We start from the raw sequence: 18,641 nt of genomic DNA on the forward strand, positions 1-18,641 counted from the left end.
CATTAATGTTGATTCTTCGCTTCGTCGACCTTGGTGGAGCCTTTTTTTTCTCACTGCGTCCTGACCACCTCCGTATGGAAGAAAGAATCCCCTGCATTGATATGCAGCTACTTACTAGATATAAATATTTGATGCAATATATGATGCATAATGATTATATATGACGCATCGTAGAAGAGCTGGCCCAGCACCCCAACACGGGTATTTGCCTATGCCCAATTCGGTTGTAAGCCATCAGGTACTCTAGTCCAATGATGAGGTCATCTCGGGGACATCAAATCATACGAATACGCAGTGTATGAGTGAATCATCTCCGTGATGAAAATTATTTTGTTTGAAATGTTCAGTTCATACAATACTCCGTAGTTGTCACTGATTAAGGCATTGATTCCTACGAACTCCTAATAATGTGATCTCACTGGGTGTCGGGGATATCTATAAACCACGAATCTATCTCTAGGAATTCTGTGGATTAAAATTGGGTTGCTAGACCATAGGCAGAGCCTGGGATGTATTGAGTATGGAGGGCTGTCTAAGGTCAAATATGTACATGATATGATTGATATGCGACCCAGAAAACAACAGTAGAGTTGGAGTTGCATGATACCAAAGATGAATGATACTTGTAAGGATATTATCCTAGCTTGTCAAGAGCCAGCCACTTCAGAATGCAATGTCGAACAGTCTTGCCGTTGGGTCGGCTGAAAACTTGTCGATAATAGCAGAGATGTGATTGACCAGCTCTGTAGCTTGCTCTTGACCTAGTACACGACTGCTGGCACAAACCTGAACTTCCAATCGATCCGCATGAGGCTCAGTGAATATCCAGACTTCATCCAAAGGATCGAAGCGAGCGAATTTTGAATACTGCACATCAAGGGAACCGTCATCCTCTCGATCACCATCAACGCTTGATCCCTGTAAAGGAAGACTGAAACTCAGATCGATGTTCTGATGCTGTACGATCAAGCTCAGTGACGTCTCTGCAGGCCAGTTGGTACTGTGTAGGAAAATGTCGCGGAGCTCGACATGTTCATGGGAGAGGGCCCGGGTGTATTGGGTTTGTGCATGGCGTAGAAGATCCATGACCGTCCACTCGGTCGAATCTTCAGGGAAGGTAATCCGTAGAGGGACAAAATTGAGAGTGCACCCCAGGAGAGATTCGATGTTATCCATGGGCAGATTTCGGCCGTTGACAGTGTGGCCAAAGACTATGTCCCTTGAACCTAGATGATGAGAGAGGAAGAACCCAGTTGCTGCCTTGACTAACGTAGCCATGGTGACTCCTGATGGTAATGTTGGAGGGGTGATTCCTTTGAACGCCCAGAGCGTTTGACCAGACTGCGCTGCGGCAGCCGGCTCTGCACAGAGAGTGAGTGCGCGTGGTGCAAAAGGAACGGCCATGTTAGCACCTTCGAGGTAGCGTCGCCAAAATTGGAATGTTGGATCTTGTTGGACATCCTCTCTCGCAGACGAAATTCGATGGTATAGGTAATGAGTAAAGCCGGAGGTCGGCGGTAGCGGAGTTTGATTGTAGATGGCCGCGAAATCACTGAAAAGCTTTGGAATAGAGACACCATCCCACTGAGAGTGTGAAATCTGGATCGTGAGAACAACATGCTCGTCCCCTGGGCGAGAGACAAGCGTGAATCTCACAGGCAAGGAGCCACCCAAGACGTTCAGGGTAGGCCAGTCTTTACCATCCCACAGGGCTTTGCATACTTCCAAGGGATCTTCTTCTGACCAGCATCGGATCTCGCGCACTTTGACGTCCAAGTTTGCCAGCACAAGTTGAATGGGGCGCCCGTCACGTTCCACAAAGCTGGTCCGGAGAATACTGTGTCGGTCTACCAGGGTTTGACATGTCGCCCGAAGACGATCCATGTTGAGCGAGCGCCCTTTAATCGTCCAGTTATACGAATGGAATGTTCCTCTCTTGATGAACAAATGCTGAGCTTGCGTAGCGGGGAGCAAATCCTCCAATGTGCTTGTGACAGGAATGATGTTCTTTGCACATAACTCCTTATGCAGCGCCTGAGGATCTTTGATTGGGCTGAGAGAGAATGGTTCCCACGGTTTGCTTTCAGTGCTATCTTTGGGGACTGCCACACTGGCTAGCTCTGAGAGGACAGGATGGTCAAAGATGTCGGCAACTCCGAAGCTCATGCCGGCGGCCCGACCCAGTGCAGATGCCTTCATTGCATCAATCGAGTGCCCACCACGGAAGAAGAAATTATCACTTGCGCTAATGGTCCCAACCGGAATATCGAGAACCGTTGCCCAGATATTTGCCAACTCACGTTCCGCGTCGGTGGAGAGCTGGTTCCCGACCAAGGACGACGACAGTGAGGACGAGGCCCGATACCCATGTAGCTTGTCCAAAGGCATTGATGTGATGAGATTGCGCAGGCGATTTTGATCTATCTTGCCTGATTGCGTTCGAGGCATGTTCGCAACAGGGAGGAAGATGGCGGGCACCATGAAATCAGGGACTTGTTGGCGTAGTCGGATCTCCGCGGCGGCCAGTTGCGCTGCGAAATTATCGCTGGGAGGTCCCAGAATCTGAGAGTCGTTGCCTTTTGGTCCACCTGCATGGTGGTTGTCTTCCTGCAAAAGGATCATTGCAACAAGCTGGGATTTGGTGCTTCCGGCGGGCACAATAATCTGAGTTACGACATCGCGAGCGACACCATCGAAGGACCGGTGCACGTGAACCTCTACCTCGGCCAACTCTAGCCGTTGTCCTCGTACTTTGACTTGTCGATCCTTACGACCTAGTACAAGGAGAGATCCATCCGCATTTGAACGGACCAAATCGCCGGTCTTGTAGAGACGGGCAGAGTTCGTTTGAGGTCGCAGGGCCTGCAGCCAGGCCGGGGGCTCGATAAAAGTCTCTGCTGTCCTCTCCGGCTGATTGATGTATCCACGGCCGACAATTGGGCCTTCAATCAATAACTCACCAATGGCCCCTTGGGGAACCAGCTTATGGTGGTCGTTCCTGTCTGCCACCCATAAAACGCATCCCACGGGATATCCAATGTTGCGCGGGTCACTCGTGGTGGAGATAGATGGTTGGACGACAGACAAGGCAGAGCACTCTGCAGGACCATAACCATTGATTAAATGGACATGAGGCGCCCAGAAAGATACATCCGTCTGCGTCATGCATTCGCCTGCCAGCATGATGCTCTTAATCGTGGCCAACTCCTCGGTGCGGAAAAGACGGGCTACTGATGGCACAAGAATGGCAAAATTGGCATTGAGAGTGGATGCGACTTCGCCGAAGTTGTTTTTGCGCTGCTCGTCGGAGATCACGCAAATACAGCCACCCGCCATGAGAACACTCAGTTGTTCAACCATACTCATATCAAAGGCGTAGGAGCAGAATTGTGTCACTCGAGAGTGTCTAGTGAGCTTGGCAGCCCCGATATGACCTCGAGCACCTGTGCAGTAAGACCCATGATCGATGACAACCCCCTTGGGTTTGCCTGTGGAGCCCGAAGTGAAGACCACATATAGGGCATGCTCGGGTTGGACAATGGGAAGGCGAATATTTCTGGAGTTGGGATCACTCTGGGAATCCTCGTTCCAAGCACAATTTTCTGGTCCTACGAGGATCACGGTGGATGCCAACTCATTGCTGATGGATGCATGTGTCGAGGAGCTGACCACAAGCCGGGCCTGAACCTCGGAGCAAATCTCCATTCTTCGTTGTTGGGGATACGAGGTATCAAGTAACAGCAAGGTGCCACCAGCCTTTAGCACTCCCAACATAGCCACAGGCGTCCAGCGGGACTTTTCCATACAAATGGGAACCACCTCGTTAGGAGCCACGCCACCACACTTGAAGATAAGATGTTGCGCCAGGCGTGACGCAAGATCTTCGAGCTCTCGGTAGGTAAACGATCCGTTAGTGTCACATACAGCCTCACTGTCCGGGTACTCCATGCAGCGCTCGTGAATGATCTGATGGACGGAAGACTCCACACGAATGGGCAGACTCTGGTTTCTGGCCCAGATCTGGTCAAAGTCATGCTCGCTGAGGACTTCGAGCGCTGTAACCGGACTATCGTTCTTGGCCGTGAGAATGGACCGAATCGCTTTCTCAAAGGTGGCAACAACGCTGCGGGCCTGCTGTTGCGACAGAACGCATGTTTTAAATCGGAGGTCGACAGTGGTGTTATCGCCGCCAGGAATCAGAGAGATAATCAGATCATCTTCAGCTCCATCCTCCATGGCAAGTGTTGTGAAATCTAGGGCTCTGGCTCCCGCTTGCAATATCTGGCCACTTTGCACCCCAACAGAGGTATTGAAAAGCGATCCGTCCATGACACCGGCAAGCCTGTGGGCATTCGAGAGCGGGAAACACTGATGCCGAAGACTGTCCAAATACTCCTTTTGCAGCTGGCAGATACTATCCCGTACGGTCAACTCCCCAGCGAAAGATACCCGGCAGGTGAGAGGATTCAAGATGGCACCTACTGCGTCCTCGATGCCAACAATGGGGAGGTCACGGCCAGACTTGACATAGCCAAAGCAAACATGGTCAGAATTGGTGAAGCTGCGGAGGACCAGGGCCCAGGCAAGGCCTGCCAGGTTCCACATTGTCACATTGTGACGACGACAGAATTCCTCTATGGTGCTTTTGCCCAGGCTACTATGATGAAACGTGCGAGAGGCGTGGCCCCAATCCTCGCTGGAGGTATTTTCCTCTCCACTAATTCTCGGGAACAGACACGGCTCGACGTCTTGAAGATAGTGTTGCCAGTAGGAGGAGTCGGCCTCCCCATCTTGCCGCTCGATATAACTCACATAATCACTAAAGAGCGGCCCTCTGCTCGGTGAAAGCTTCCCCTCATACGCCAGGCATAGATCGCGCTCAATGATCTGCATGGTTGTTCGGTCCATAATCGCGTGACTCATGTCAAGGCGAATCATGACTTCTTCCTCTCCGTTATGCTTCCATTGGCACAGGTTCATTCGGTGCATCAACTGCCCTTTGGGCCAACCTTCTGACAGGGCAGCTGGGAGAGGAGGATTCGATCCCGATAAAGTTGTGTGGCTGACTACGGCCTCCGTTGGAACATGTCGCAAGACGAGTTGTTCCATGTAGGAGCCACTGCGTGGGCTGTCGATGAAAACAGTGCGCAAAGCTGCGTGCCGTTGGATAACCTGAGAGCAAGCGGCATACAGACGCTGTGGATCAGCTGCCCGGCGCTTCCCATCATTTGCGGATTGGATTTTCCACGTCACACTGGCGTTGTAGCTGTGCGCAGCTTTGGCCTGGGCGATGAGCATCCCGTGCTGACTAGGTGAGCATGGATAAATCTCCTCAACATTTTCCATTGAAATACTCATAGTCGGTAATGTTGTGAGCACAAGTTCTTGCAGCTGCGGGTACGTCAAGGATGGCAGCAGAGGGAAATCGGACAACGTGTAGCGAGTGTGGTTTTTCTTCTGGCTTGCAACCTGGAGTTGGGATGCTGCACCCTCTAGTGTTGCCTGATATATTTTCACCCACTTGTCAATAAGATTTGCTTGTTGGATCTGGCGGGGGTACACCAATTGAACCCGCAAACCACCGTTTTGCACTGATGCACCGATTTCAAAGATGCCAAACCGTTGGATATCATCACCTGCGTCCAGGGCTCCCTGATCTCCATGGGATTCGGTAGCGAATAATCCATTTGCATGCTCCAATTGTTGGAACTCGCCAGCATAGTTGAAAATGATCTCCATCGGGTGTTCCTGCCTAAAAGCGCGTTGACCGTCCGGACTGAGATAGCGAGACGTAAAGTACGCCCACCCCTTGCTTGGTACCGCTCGTCGTGCATCTTTGACTAGACGCAAGATATGATGGAAGTCGTGACGATCCAGTTCGAGGGTGGCCGCCATCACCACGGGCCAGGCGGTGGTGAACCAACCTACGGTTTGTGCGAGATTGATAGTGGGTTCCCACGGTTCTCTGCCGTGGCCTTCATTGAATATAATGGGCGCACTGCGAGCAGGGAAAGCTTTGAGGAAGGAGTATAAGAGACCAGCGTGCAGGATCTCGACTGGTTGGCAGTCATAGGCAACCTGTGCTCCTTTGAATAACGACTGTGTGGTTTTCTGATCCACAGTAAAGCTTTGAGTCTGTGTATCCCCCATGCTGTTGGACTGGTCGGCAGAATTGAACCAGAACTCCCTGCTGTCCTCATGGTAACTTTCTGGCAAGGTCAATGGGAGAGCGGCCTCAGGGGACAGCGAATGTTGTGCAAACTGGGCCTGGCGGCGACACCAAGTCTGAAATGAGATGGAATTGGTCTCCTGTGCAAGAGTCTCCCCAGCGAGCAATGCATTGAGATCGGCTAGGATGATGCGCCACGAAACAAGATCAACCACCAAATGGTGAATCGCCAGGAAGATGTGCTGCGAGCCGTCATCCGTAATGTCAATTAGATTTACCGCAGTCAGAGGGCCCTTCTCCACGTTGATCAAGTGCGTGCTGGCCGCTGTGACTGCGCCTATCTCGGAACGGGAATCCAGTTGGTGGGAAGCGCAGTGATAGTGTGTCTCTCCCGGGCCAGGTGGCAGAATCTTTTGCATCCACCGACCATCATCAGGCAGCCGTGCAAATTGGGCTCTCAGCATGGAATGCCTGGAATGTAGAGTATCCAGGGCGGCGCGCAACGTATCTAACGACATGGGCCGAGTGAGACGGAGCAAGAAGGTCTGGTTGAAGCGGTTGATACCAGTTCCCTCAGGTTGCTGATCTAGAAACATCTGTTGAACTGGAGAAAGATCAAAAAAGGCGTCAAGTTCCTCTTCCTCATCGTGCTGCTCCCCACAAATGGCGGCCGATCCGGCTGTGCACTGCTCTGAATGGAGGATGATTTGGGAAATCGTTTTGTGTCTCATAATTTCGTCGAGGGTTACTCGCAGGCCTTTGAAGCGCGCTTGTGCCACAATCTGCATGGCAGTAATGGAGTCACCACCAAGATGATAGAAATTATCATCCACCCCAAATTCCTCGGAAGGCCGGTTCAAGACATGTGCCCACACCTCGTGCAACGTCCGCTCTGCATCAGAGGTAGGAGCTCTTGCGGAAGCTTTATCTGAATCCACGCGATATAATGCTAGCTGTTCAGGTGAGCACCCCTCTGCGAGATCACGCAGCCGGCGTCGGTCCAGCTTGCCGGATATGTTCTGGGGTAGATAGCGGACAGGCAAGAAGATCTCTGGGACCATGTACAGGGGCATCCTGTTTTGTAATTTAAGACGGGCAACTGACACTTGCGCCTTGAATAAGGGTGATGGATGGTTAATTAGAACGATAGTACCGTCGCCTGCCCCGTTTGTGGAATTTGCCACCATGTCGGCAGGCACCACGAAAGCAACAAGGCTTTGGGTGTTGGACGAAGACGATATTTTGAAGGTGACCATCTCGACAGCAACTTGATCAATCTCCAGCCAAGACTGCCGGACATGATCCTCGACCTCCCCCAGTTCAATGCGCTGCCCGCGTAGTTTTACCTGGGCATCCCGACGGCCAACGTACTGCAGTGACCCGTCGCTATTGTAACTGACGAGATCTCCAGTTTTGTACAACCGACCATACGGTCCTTCGGGACGCATAATGCGTAGCCAGGAGGTCGGAGAGGAGATAAAGGCCCCCTCGGTTTGGACTGGATCGTCCAGATAGCCTCGAGCGACGGTGGGGCCTTCCACAAGAAGCTCGCCCACTGCGCCAATGGGCAGTAAGATTTCATGGCTTTCGGGATGTACCACAAAGCAGCTGACGCCAGTGAGTGGGAACCCGATGTTCTGAGGGTTCGAGCCTGTGTTGATACATGGCTGAATGGTGGTGGAGACCGCACACTCGGCTGGTCCATAACCATTCATCACTCGACACTTGGGGTTGTTGCCGGCCCAGTCGGCCACATCGGAAGGCGTCAAGGGCTCACCCACACTCACGAGAATCTCGGTAAAATCCGGATCGTTGCGCAATATATGCCGTGCCAGAGACGGGGTGAGATGGGCATGAGTTAGGCGGAATTTACGCGCCGCCGCGCCCAACTCATTGCGGGCTTCGAAATTCGAGGGCACACACAAGCAGCCTCCGGCCATCAATACACTCAGTGTCTCCATAATGCTGCCATCGAAAGAGTACCCAGCGAACTGCAACAAACGGGATTGACTTGTGACTTCCGTGGCGGTATTGAGAGCCAGTGCGCTGGAGCAGAATGCCCGGTGATCAATTATGACTCCCTTAGGAGTGCCAGTCGAGCCAGATGTGAAGGCGATATATAGTGTGGATATCGGCTGGGCAGCAACAGTTGGTGTAAATGTAGCAGCAGGGGGCCAGGACTTTGACTGATCTTGCGCGACGACCACAGCCACAGCCACCAACGTTCGGGCCAATTCGACCTTGGATGGAGATGTCACTATGGAACGGGCTTTCACCCGGCGACAAATAGCTTCCAGGCGCTTCTGCGGCTGGGATGAATCAAGAAGTACAAAAGCACCCCCTGCCTTAATAATTGCCATGATTGCAACAGTGGTCCAAAGGGATTTCTCCATACAGATGGGCACAATCACCTCAGCTTCCACTGCGCACGTATTGGTGAGCTGTGCAGCCAGGCTAGTAGATAGCTGGTCCAGCTCCGCATATGTGAGTTTTCCGTCCCACGCCCAGACAGCATTGGCCGTGGGTTGTTCAACGCAGCGCCGCTGTATGATATTGTGCACACATTCGTAGTTACCTCGGGGAGAGGACGTCAGCCCACTCCACTTGTGCAATTGTTGCATATCCATCGAACTGATACATGGCACCTTTCCTATGGGAAGCGAAGGCTCTGTTAGGAGGAACTGCAACGTCTGTTCAAAGTGCTGTGAAATCCGCTCGACCCCTGGCACTGAAATCACGTTGGGGTCAAATTCCATGGTAACATCTACCTGCCGTGAATCAGTCAGGCTACATATGACTGACAGCGCCCAGCTGGCAAACCCACCAACCACCGAGGACCCGGCTTCCAAGGTGTTCAGCAGTGGTCGATTTTCGTCGGCCCACGACGGCTGGACAATGAGCTGACTTTGGAAGCCACATCCATCGTCCGCTTCCTGACTGACTTTGCGGATCCGCTGGAGACCGAATTGCTCAAAGGCAACCATCTCACTCGACTGGTTTTGGATGGCCTCTAGTGCCGCTATGATGGTGTCCTCGGGACTGAACCGCACGCGGAGTGGCACCGTTGCGACGACGGGAGCCACCATCTTCTCAATGTCAACCACGGGGGCAGCTCGGCCGGAAACGGTTACACCAAAGGCAACATCGGGCGAACTAGTATAATGGCTGATCACCACAGCCCATGTCAAACGGATCACATTAGACATCGTGTATCCACCCGGAGCATCACGCTGGCAGGGAATCGAGAGGTGGATGCTTGCCGAGGGCACTGGAGTGTATCCGGGGAATGGGAGCGAAGGGAACACCTCTGCAGCAAGGTTTTGGAACTCCGACTTCCAGTACTGTTCGCTCTTGGGGCTGGCGAGCTGGCCAGAGAGGTATTGGATGAATGGGGTCATCGAGTTATTGACGAGACAATCGCCAGCGTAGGCCTTCTCCAGCAGATCCATCATCAGCCCAGAGGCCCAACGGTCACATATGCAATGATGCATCATGACCACGAAGTAGGTCGCTGACGGATCGCTCTCGAAGGAGGCGGAATCTGACCCGGCAAGAATTCCGGCATGAACCAGAGGTGCCCCAAGCAGGAGGGTCTCTGTTGGCCGCGGTTTCATGTACATATCCCAGTCAATCTCTACATCTGAGTCTGTGTCATCCCATTGGAAGCTCTCTCGCAGAACGACCTGGAACATCCTGCTGCCGTCGGGGTCGGTCACCATTCTTGTCCGCAGGATTGGACTGGCCTGTACTACCATCTCCCACGCACGGCGTAAGGAGCCGATTTCCACATGAGGCTCCAATCGGTGAATAAATCGTGCAATATATGCCCCAGGCTTAGAAACAGATAAAGCCACCATACCTTCCTGGAGCGGCGTACAAGGATACATATTCTCAATCTGGGCTGCTTCGACTCCACACACAGAGGCTGCAGATTCGATTAGCTCTGGCTTGGATTGGGCATCAAACAATACAAATGGCTCGTTGGGGTCCGTTTCACTGGTCGTTGCTGGACCCAGCTCAGCCGCCATAAGGGCTAAGTCGCCGAGATTGGAAGCCGCAAAGATATGTGTTGCCATCAGGTCGACGCCAGCCGCTCTCGCCCGAGAGACCATTTTCATCGCTTTCACTGAGTCTCCACCGAGGGCGAAGAAATTATGTTCCATGCCAACTTGTGTCGGGGCAAGGTTCAACAGCTCGATGACGAGGCGGTGGATGAGTAGTTCATGGACGGTCTGTGGGGGCTCCAAGGCAGCAATGGCCACGCCGGTCCATGCCAGCAGCTCCTCATGTCGAAGTTCCTCTGCCTCTTGCCGGAGTCGTCGTCGATCAATCTTGCCCGTGACAGTCAGCGGCATGGACTGGATCTGCACAAATAGGCGCGGAATCATGACATCAGGCAGCTTTTCCTCCAGGGCCTCGATCACCTGCTGAGCGGTGGCCACGAACTCTTGGTCTGGCATAGTGTAAAAGGTGTTCCTATCGTTTGATGTGATTGGAGTCGTGTGTGATAAGGGTGCTTCAACGAAGGCAACCAGGGTGGCAACCCCATTACCATCGGCAGGCACAATGGCATCGATCACGGCCTTTCGGAAAAGAGGCGATGCCTGAGCTACATGGAACTCAGGCTCTCCCAGGTCAATCCGCTGCCCACGCACCTTAACCTGTCTATCCTGCCGACTAACATACCGAAGCAGGCCATTGGAATCATAGTAAGCCAAATCTCCAGTTCTGTAGCAGCGAACACCTCCTCCGTAAGACAACTCCCCAACCCCTACTAGTAGTTCCTTCTGCCTCCAGTCAGGTGCCTCCAGGAAACTGAGGGCCGTCTTCTCCGGATTGTGTAAATACCCCTGGGCAAGACTGGGTCCTTCGACAAATAGTTCCGCCACCGCGCCAATTGGGGCAATTCTGCGTGAGTTCCCAGGCTCAATCAACCAGCAACGCGCGTTCGCCGGGGCTCCAATAATGCCGATGTCTGCTATGGAGTGAATCTGCGGCGATACGCAACACACACCAGCCCATTCGGTAAAGCCATAAGCTTGAAACAGCCGCGTGCGCTTGGCCCATAGAGAGATTTGAGCCTTCTTCAACGGCTCGCCAGCGACCATGATACGTCGTAGTCCAGGAACTGCCTCTGGATCGATGGTCCCCAGAACGGTTGGAGTCACAAAAGCCCAATTGATTTCCATTGACTCAATGGCATCCGCCAGACGACTCACTCGGTCGGAATCGGAGGGCATACACACTGTCCCACCTGCGGCGAGTGTGCACCAAATCTCGATCAAAGACACTCCAAAACTGAAAGACGCAAACTGTAGTACCCGGCTCGTGGGATTCAAGTGGAGGGCTTTGCAGTGGGTTTGCACACTGGCCAGCGCTGCGTGATCCACAAGACATCCCTTGGGCTCTCCCGTACTACCAGATGTGAAGAAACAATATGACGGTGCTGTAGGATCGATTGGCCAGTCGCTATAACATTTGCCCTCCGCCTCACAATTCTCCGTCTTGGTCAGGGTGAGAATGGTTTGGGCGTCCACCGCCAACGTCGGTGTAATCACATGGCCCATCAGTTCTTGATTCTGGGGCGAGGTGAGTCCCAGGGGTGGGCCGTTTAGTTGCTTCACAATTAATCTCAGGCGACTCAAGGGCTGTGACGCATCCAACGTTACAAATGCCGCCCCGGCTTTGTTGATAGCGAGCATGGTTACTACCGCCCATAATGATTTGTTGAAACACACTGGGATGAGAGTGCCTGCGTTCACACCTAGTGTCTGGAGATGGCGTGCTAATCGCGACGAAATGACATCCAGTTCGGCATACGTCAATTCGCCATCTGCTGCCAACAAAGCAGGATGGTCACCCTGGCTGTCGGAGAGATTGTGGATGATTTGGTGGATGGTAGGAGCTGATGGTTGGGCCAATACTTGGCCATTCCATTCCTTGATTGTCTTTTGCTGTGCACTGCTAGTGATGGCCATTTGAGAAAGTTTACTCTTGCTCGTTGCCTTTAACGACACGGTTGTCACTACTTCAGCCAGCAGGGATGCCATGTGGTCCGCCTGCCCACTGGACAAGACAGAAGTGTTGTACTCAAGAGACCATTCGGAGTTTTCCAAATCGAGGGCCAGCATTATAGCACATTGCTATAGAGAGTTTTCCAGTCAGCTATTTGTGTTTCTTTTATTTTTCCCTCAAGTGACGGACGTGTTTAGGCAGGAATTTAAGACAAACCTTTTCCTCTTCTCCTTCTCTTGCTTTGCCTAACTCTCCTGCTGTCCGATTCTCAGCCGCATCCCTCCCGGGTTTCCCATGTTGATCTTGATAGATTGCAACCCCTGTATTGAAATATGGATAATCACTCTGGCTCACACTAGAGACCGACCATCCTTCGAGGTGAAACAATTGAGAGACGGACCCCATTCGACTTGGTGCAGACGAGAACAGCTTCATATTTTGCTTCGCTGCACTCCCGGCTGTCAAGGGGGCGGGGGTCTGACAGACACCAATTTGGACGATGTCGACTTCGGCATATTCACAAAGTATCAGAGCCCACACGGTAGCTAAAAAGCACACGGGGTCTTTCTGCTGCGCCTCGGGGCTCCGGTCTGGCTCCTGGCCCTGGTAGGGACAAGAGGCCTTGCAGGACGAGGATGGAAGGATTCCAACTGCCTTGAGGGTGCAGGTACATAGTTTGGTCCGCCCCCAGTTTGTTTTCCCGTCGTCGGGAGTGTTCCCATCGTTCCGGATCGGGAAAAGGCACTTCTTAGTTAGGAGATTAATTTCTCCCTCGAGAGATTGGATTGTCATCTTCCGTCTAATTGGATGAACGGGCTTGGTGAAATCAAATGATGAGCGAAAATGCTCTTCTTGGTAAAATTAAGGAAGAAGAACGCAAATCCTCTCTCCTTTTAATCTACAGACTTGTATTACATCAAATTCTTTCTTTCAATGTTGATGTGCAGCTGAAGAGAAACCTCCACATACATGGTCTTTCTCTTAGTCTCCATTCTTGATATTACCGTGCGTCCCTGGAGCATCTCCTTACAGTATAGATACCACCATATAATAATTGCAATAAGGCTAAGAATTCGTCATCGGATAGTCCCGACTAGCTCAATGTTCAAGTCTCTATAGCTATTGCAACTATCGAAATGTGGCATACAACACATACTTCATTTTTGTAAGGGATATGCAACTGGTTGGTAGTCTTAGGACTATTTAGCCTATAAGCGGTGAGCCCTGGAGAGTTGGTCTTATGCAATGTCTCTTTTTCAATGTATCATCTATATGAAACATATGATGCATCTGGACATGCAAGGAAAATCACTTGCCCGATAGAGTTATTATCATCAGGCCCCCTAACACGATACCCCGGCCCAGAACGACGCTCATGCATGCACGCCACCTGTATTATATATGGTATTACTACAAATGCATACAACGAATTAAATACAAAATGAGCTATAAATTTCACACTATGAATGAATTATTACTAATCATTAGTATTGGAATTACGCGCAGGCTACCCTTGAACAGGTTAGGATATACATCTACGTTGGCGTGGCTGCAGGGCAGTAGGGCATGGCAGCATGCTACATTCCACAAGATCAAAAGTCCGCGGAGGACAAAGTACACATGACTAGCTAGCTTATGCTCGATTAGGTAACAGTAGGTGCATTGGCATACATATGCACGCAGATTACTGCAGTAAGCTTGATCGTATGTTATACTCATATGACAAAAAATTAATTAGTTTCCATTAACCTCTATCATTTGATCGATTCATGTTCCCCTCTCTCTGGCCTTAGTTTTATTCCGCTTTTCTCCCTTAGCACAGGGAAAACAATGACCAAGATGACAACCGACCCTCAACTATCGGCATCTGCTCCGCATGCTGGGAATGATGCTGCTCCTAATTCTACTGGGATTAAAGTGGTAATTGTGGGAATCGGGCTCGCCGGCATTACCGCGGCGATCGAATGTCATCGAAAGGCTCACTCTGTGATTGTCCTCGAAAAGGTATCCGAGTTAAAACATGACGGTATGTTATTCTACAACATATATCCCCATACTCCCGTAAATCAGATAGTTGATTTGCATTCTTCCTGAGCTGATGACTGTAAAGCTGGCGATGGGATTATGATCGCCCCTAACGCAAGCAGGGTCATCCGCCAGTGGGGCGATGAACTGTTCGCAGAGATCGTCCTAAATCGCTGTGACTCCACGCAAGTAGATATGATGGACCATAACGATAATCTCATTGCTCGGCAGGAACTCCCTGGAAAGGGGGAAGGTATTGTGACAAATCGTGGGAAACTGGTGTGTCTCCTATACGCCCACGCCAAGAACCGGCTGGGGATTGACATCCGACTGGGCTCTCGGGTGACCGATTATTGGGAAGAGAACGGACAGGCCGGTGTGACTTTGGATGATGGGGAGCGTATCAGCGGAGACTGTGTAGTCTGCGCTGATGGAGTCCATGGAATGTCCAGGAAGTTTGTCACCAAGGAGGAGGTGGCTCCACAGGAAACCGGCTGGGCAACTTTCCGGGCTCATATTGAGACCGACGCATTTGCAAATGACGAGGATGCAAAATGGGTGCTGGCCGGAACTGAGTCAAAGGACCGGACCTATGCTTGGTTCGGGGACGGACTGAATGTGGCCATGATGACCTTGAAAAGGGGCAAAGAAGTAGTGTGGATGACGACGCACAAGGTAGACATCTCACTCTTTTCTTCCTTCCCTGCATCACCTTTCTGTCCCACTGACTTCGGTTTCTAGGATTGCTATGGAGCACGTGAGACATGGAATGGCGGTGGTCAAGCCAAGATGGAGGATGCACTGGCGACCATCAGTCACTGGCCTGGTAGGCACAGAATTGAAGCCGTCATTCGGCACACCAAGCCCAGCAAGTTGGTGAACCATGCTCTCATCTATCGTCCTCCACTCCGCACCTGGATCTCTGACGGCGGACGAACTATGCTCATTGGTGATTCTGCCCACCCGTACTACCCCGTTGTAGCCCAGGGTGGAAGTCAGGGAATTGAAGATGGCGCTGTTCTCGCCATTGCGCTGTCACTGGCAGGTAAGGAGCGCGTGCCCCTTGCCCTGCAGGTGGTCGAAAAGATACGATACCCACGAGCGTCTGTCATCCAGCTGGGGAGTCAGACATTTCAGGCCACTGTGCTCCGGTCAGACTGGGGCAAGGAAGAGAGCAAGCGTGATGAGTTCCGGTTCCCTAATCCTGACTGGATCTTTAGCCATGACTGTCAGAGCTATGCCTATCAGGAGTTCGAATCTGTAGTGGAGGCTATTCGAGATGGGAAGGAGTATGTGCCTACCAATATCCCCATCGATGGGGTGTATCGGGTAGAGAATACATACAAGCGAGGGTGATTGTCACTTTCGTTCACCTGTTACTATTTGATAGTTGCTATCCCATATACTACCAAGAGGCGGATAGTTGAACAATATATCGGATAGCCCGTTCATGTGATTTTCTTCTTCTTCTAGTGAGTTTCCATGCATTAGTTAATCTTTGCAGCCTTGATAGTCCCTCTCCCACGGCATTAATGCAGTATCTCTACACCAATCTATGTATTTGGGCAACCTCTCCCAGCATAGACAAAAATCAGTCAGGAGAAAAGGCAGAAGCAGTGCTAGCCTCATGCAGAAATTGCTGGAATCAAAGTAAATTGCCTGGACATAGCGTGGTAAGCTTCCTCCTGCAATAAAAATGCAGGGTCTCCGAGGCAACTGTCTTGCGTAGAATGTTGGCAATTTAGATCCAACAATGCGTAAGGGGCCTATGGCTGTAAAAAAAAAAAAAAAAAAAAAAAAAAAGCAAGGACCTGTGAGACAAATGGCTGGATTTTCTTCTTGTGTAACGTGAGAATGATTTCGCATGAATATTGATTTCACTGCATAAGATCGACTACCTTGGTAGAGCGTAAAAATTAGTCGGTAAGGGGACATTCTTCCGCATCTGAATATCTATATCAGATGAAAAACAGGCAAGATCTAAAAACAAACTCAAAAAGAAATTCAACGAGCACCAACAGGTTGAGTCTGGTGTGGCTACCTAAATAATTATATATACATATAGGTAGATTTCCCTTAAGATCGGATTTTTCCACCAAGACAAATCGCAACGAAACCAAACAAAAGGAGAACGGCACTTTGGTATATATCATGCGATCGTACTTGATCCCAATCCTCGCGGGATTACCGATCCTAGCGAGATCAACACTAGCACTTGCTAGCCGAGATGAAGGTCCTGATTTCAAAGCTATTTTCAGCCCAGTCTTGTCTTCCGGTGCCCATCTATTCCTCCCCGGTGATCCGGAATATTTCAAGGTCAATGAAAGATGGTCCAATCTGGAAGACCCGCAGTATGATGCTGCTATTCAACCAGCCACCGAACTCGATGTGAAAAACATTGTAAGTTGTTCATATATACCCCCGATGTCATTTTCGTATCGATGCTGATTGGGTTTTTGCTTTACTCAGGTTTCAGCTGCTACTGAGCATAATATCTCCTTTCTCGCCACTGGATCAGGTCATAGTGTCAAACCAGGCTATGCTTCCGTCAAGGGGGCGGTGAACATCGACCTCAGCCTAATGAAAAACATCGCTTTGGGCTATGACACCGACACCGTGACTGTCGGACCAGGAGTAAAGAACAGCCAGGTGTACGACGTGGTATATGATGTGAAAAAGGAACTCCGTAATTCCACTCTGATCCCCAAATTAGATATCCCAAGTTGTCTGGCTGACCTGCTTAGCTCTTAGCACCGACCGCTGCATTAGCACGATTGGCACGATGATTGGAGGCGGCCTGGGAACTCTTTACAGCACGCGTGGTATTTTGGCAGACTCGCTGGTCTCAGCTAACGTCGTCACTGCAGCAGGTGACCTAGTCACAGCCTCATTGACCGAAAATCCGGATCTCTTTTGGGCTATTCGTGGAGCCGGTCATAACTTTGGCATTGTGACCTCCGCCACGTTTAAGATCTACGACCAGACCAATGGTGGCAACAGTCTAGTCGGTGATTTCGTGATTCCCAACTCCAGGAATGCCTCCGCATTCGAGATATTGAAGTCAGTGGATGAGGACCTCGAGCACAACGTCTTTTGGGGAATTCTAATCGGTTTCAACCACACGACCAAGGAGGTGAATGAACCTCCCAACCAAAGTAACAAAAGCAAACAAAGGAAACCTAACAAGGGCAAAAATAGGCTGAAATTCATCTCCGATTAATTGTCCAAGGGAGCGACGAAGAGGCTGCCCCCCATCTCGCCAAAGCAAAAGCCCTCAACCCAACCGTCACCTCCTGGGAGAACATGACATGGAACGCCTTCGGTGAACCAACCGAGATCATGTGCAACACGGGCTGGAATTCCAACATGTACCAAATGGGTCTAAAGAAGACTGATGTGGACACATTGGTTTCGTCGTTCAACCATTGGAACACCTTCTCTTATGAGAACGACTGGTATAACGGGCTGATCATGATGGAGAGACATTCCGAAAAGAAGGTGATGTCGGTTCCAAAGGAGGAGCAAGGAGTATTTCCATGGCGAGATACCAAAATTCAAATGTATGTGTTCCTGTCGCAATGAAAGCCAGACGGGGAGATTCCAGCTAACTGTGGTGATATCTCAGGATACTTGTCAACTACGTGACCGACCCGAAATACGCTGGTACACTCAATGACTTTATGCAGCCGGTTCGCGCAGATATCCAGGGCGCGATGGGATTCGAAAATCACCATAGCTATGTGAATGAGGCATTCGGCGATGAAGGTCCGAAAGTGTGGTACGGAGAGCATAACTTACCCAGGCTGGTGGCGGCGAAGCAAAAGTGGGATCCGAGCAATCAATTCGGAGCTGGAATGCCAGTGCCACTGAGTCTCTAGGTGCCTTGTTTGTGGAGAAGGCTGGATGAGTTGACCTGGTTATAATGCGTGAATTCTAGATTGTCGAAGTGAATGTCTGCATAAATGGAGAGTGTAAAGAAAATAGATTATAAAAATAGAGAGTGATATTATCTCGGCATACTTGAACGTATCGTTACCTCAAAAACTCTTAAGGACCAAATATTTTCAAAATAAAACAATACATCAGTCAAGACGGATTATTCCTCTTGACCTTCAAATTAATTATTACCATGTGAGAAGAGTACAGTGGTTGGAAGTCTGGTAGTGTCACAGTCCAACACAGGATAATTTGTGTGCCATTCAGAAACGTCTCAAACTGAGGAAAGAAAGAGAAGAGAGGGAGAGAGCGAACAACTACAAAACAATACCACCCCCGAGTCCCAATCTGGACTAGCTCGCTACACGAACCATGCGTCATAGGTAGTGTTGCCGCATAAAAAAACTTTTCTACAATCTTTTCTACTTCTTTGCAAAGAAGTATAACTAGGCTGTTTATTTCATCTAGATACAACATATATAGGTAATACATTTTA

At 50.6% G+C, this 18,641-nt stretch overlaps 3 protein-coding genes across 3 annotated transcripts; 2 read left to right on the forward strand and 1 right to left on the reverse strand.

The window, feature by feature from the left end:
- Window positions 1-663: 663 nt before the first annotated feature.
- Window positions 664-12,976, reverse strand: nrps12 (nonribosomal peptide synthetase fmqA; the record flags this gene model as incomplete). The annotated part of the gene is made up of 2 exons (XM_056885207.1): window positions 664-12,312; window positions 12,401-12,976. The coding sequence occupies 2 exons, from the start codon at window positions 12,974-12,976 to the stop codon at window positions 664-666; spliced, it is 12,225 nt and encodes a 4,074-aa protein (XP_056743485.1).
- A 1,038-nt stretch (window positions 12,977-14,014) lies between these two features.
- Window positions 14,015-15,565, forward strand: N7443_005152 (FAD-dependent oxidoreductase; the record flags this gene model as incomplete). Its single annotated transcript, XM_056885208.1, has 3 exons — window positions 14,015-14,210; window positions 14,295-14,884; window positions 14,951-15,565. 3 exons carry the CDS (start codon window positions 14,015-14,017, stop codon window positions 15,563-15,565), a joined length of 1,401 nt encoding a protein of 466 aa, XP_056743486.1.
- Window positions 15,566-16,360: 795 nt separating this feature from the next.
- Window positions 16,361-18,087, forward strand: fmqD (FAD-dependent monooxygenase fmqD; the record flags this gene model as incomplete). Its single annotated transcript, XM_056885209.1, has 5 exons — window positions 16,361-16,609; window positions 16,679-16,895; window positions 16,954-17,342; window positions 17,408-17,769; window positions 17,835-18,087. The coding sequence occupies 5 exons, from the start codon at window positions 16,361-16,363 to the stop codon at window positions 18,085-18,087; spliced, it is 1,470 nt and encodes a 489-aa protein (XP_056743487.1).
- Between the last annotated feature and the right edge of the window lie 554 nt (window positions 18,088-18,641).

The sequence above is a fragment of the Penicillium atrosanguineum genome, assembly GCF_028827265.1.
Source record: "Penicillium atrosanguineum strain IBT 20685 chromosome Unknown utg000003l_segment0_segment0, whole genome shotgun sequence".
Classification (NCBI taxonomy): domain Eukaryota; kingdom Fungi; phylum Ascomycota; class Eurotiomycetes; order Eurotiales; family Aspergillaceae; genus Penicillium; species Penicillium atrosanguineum.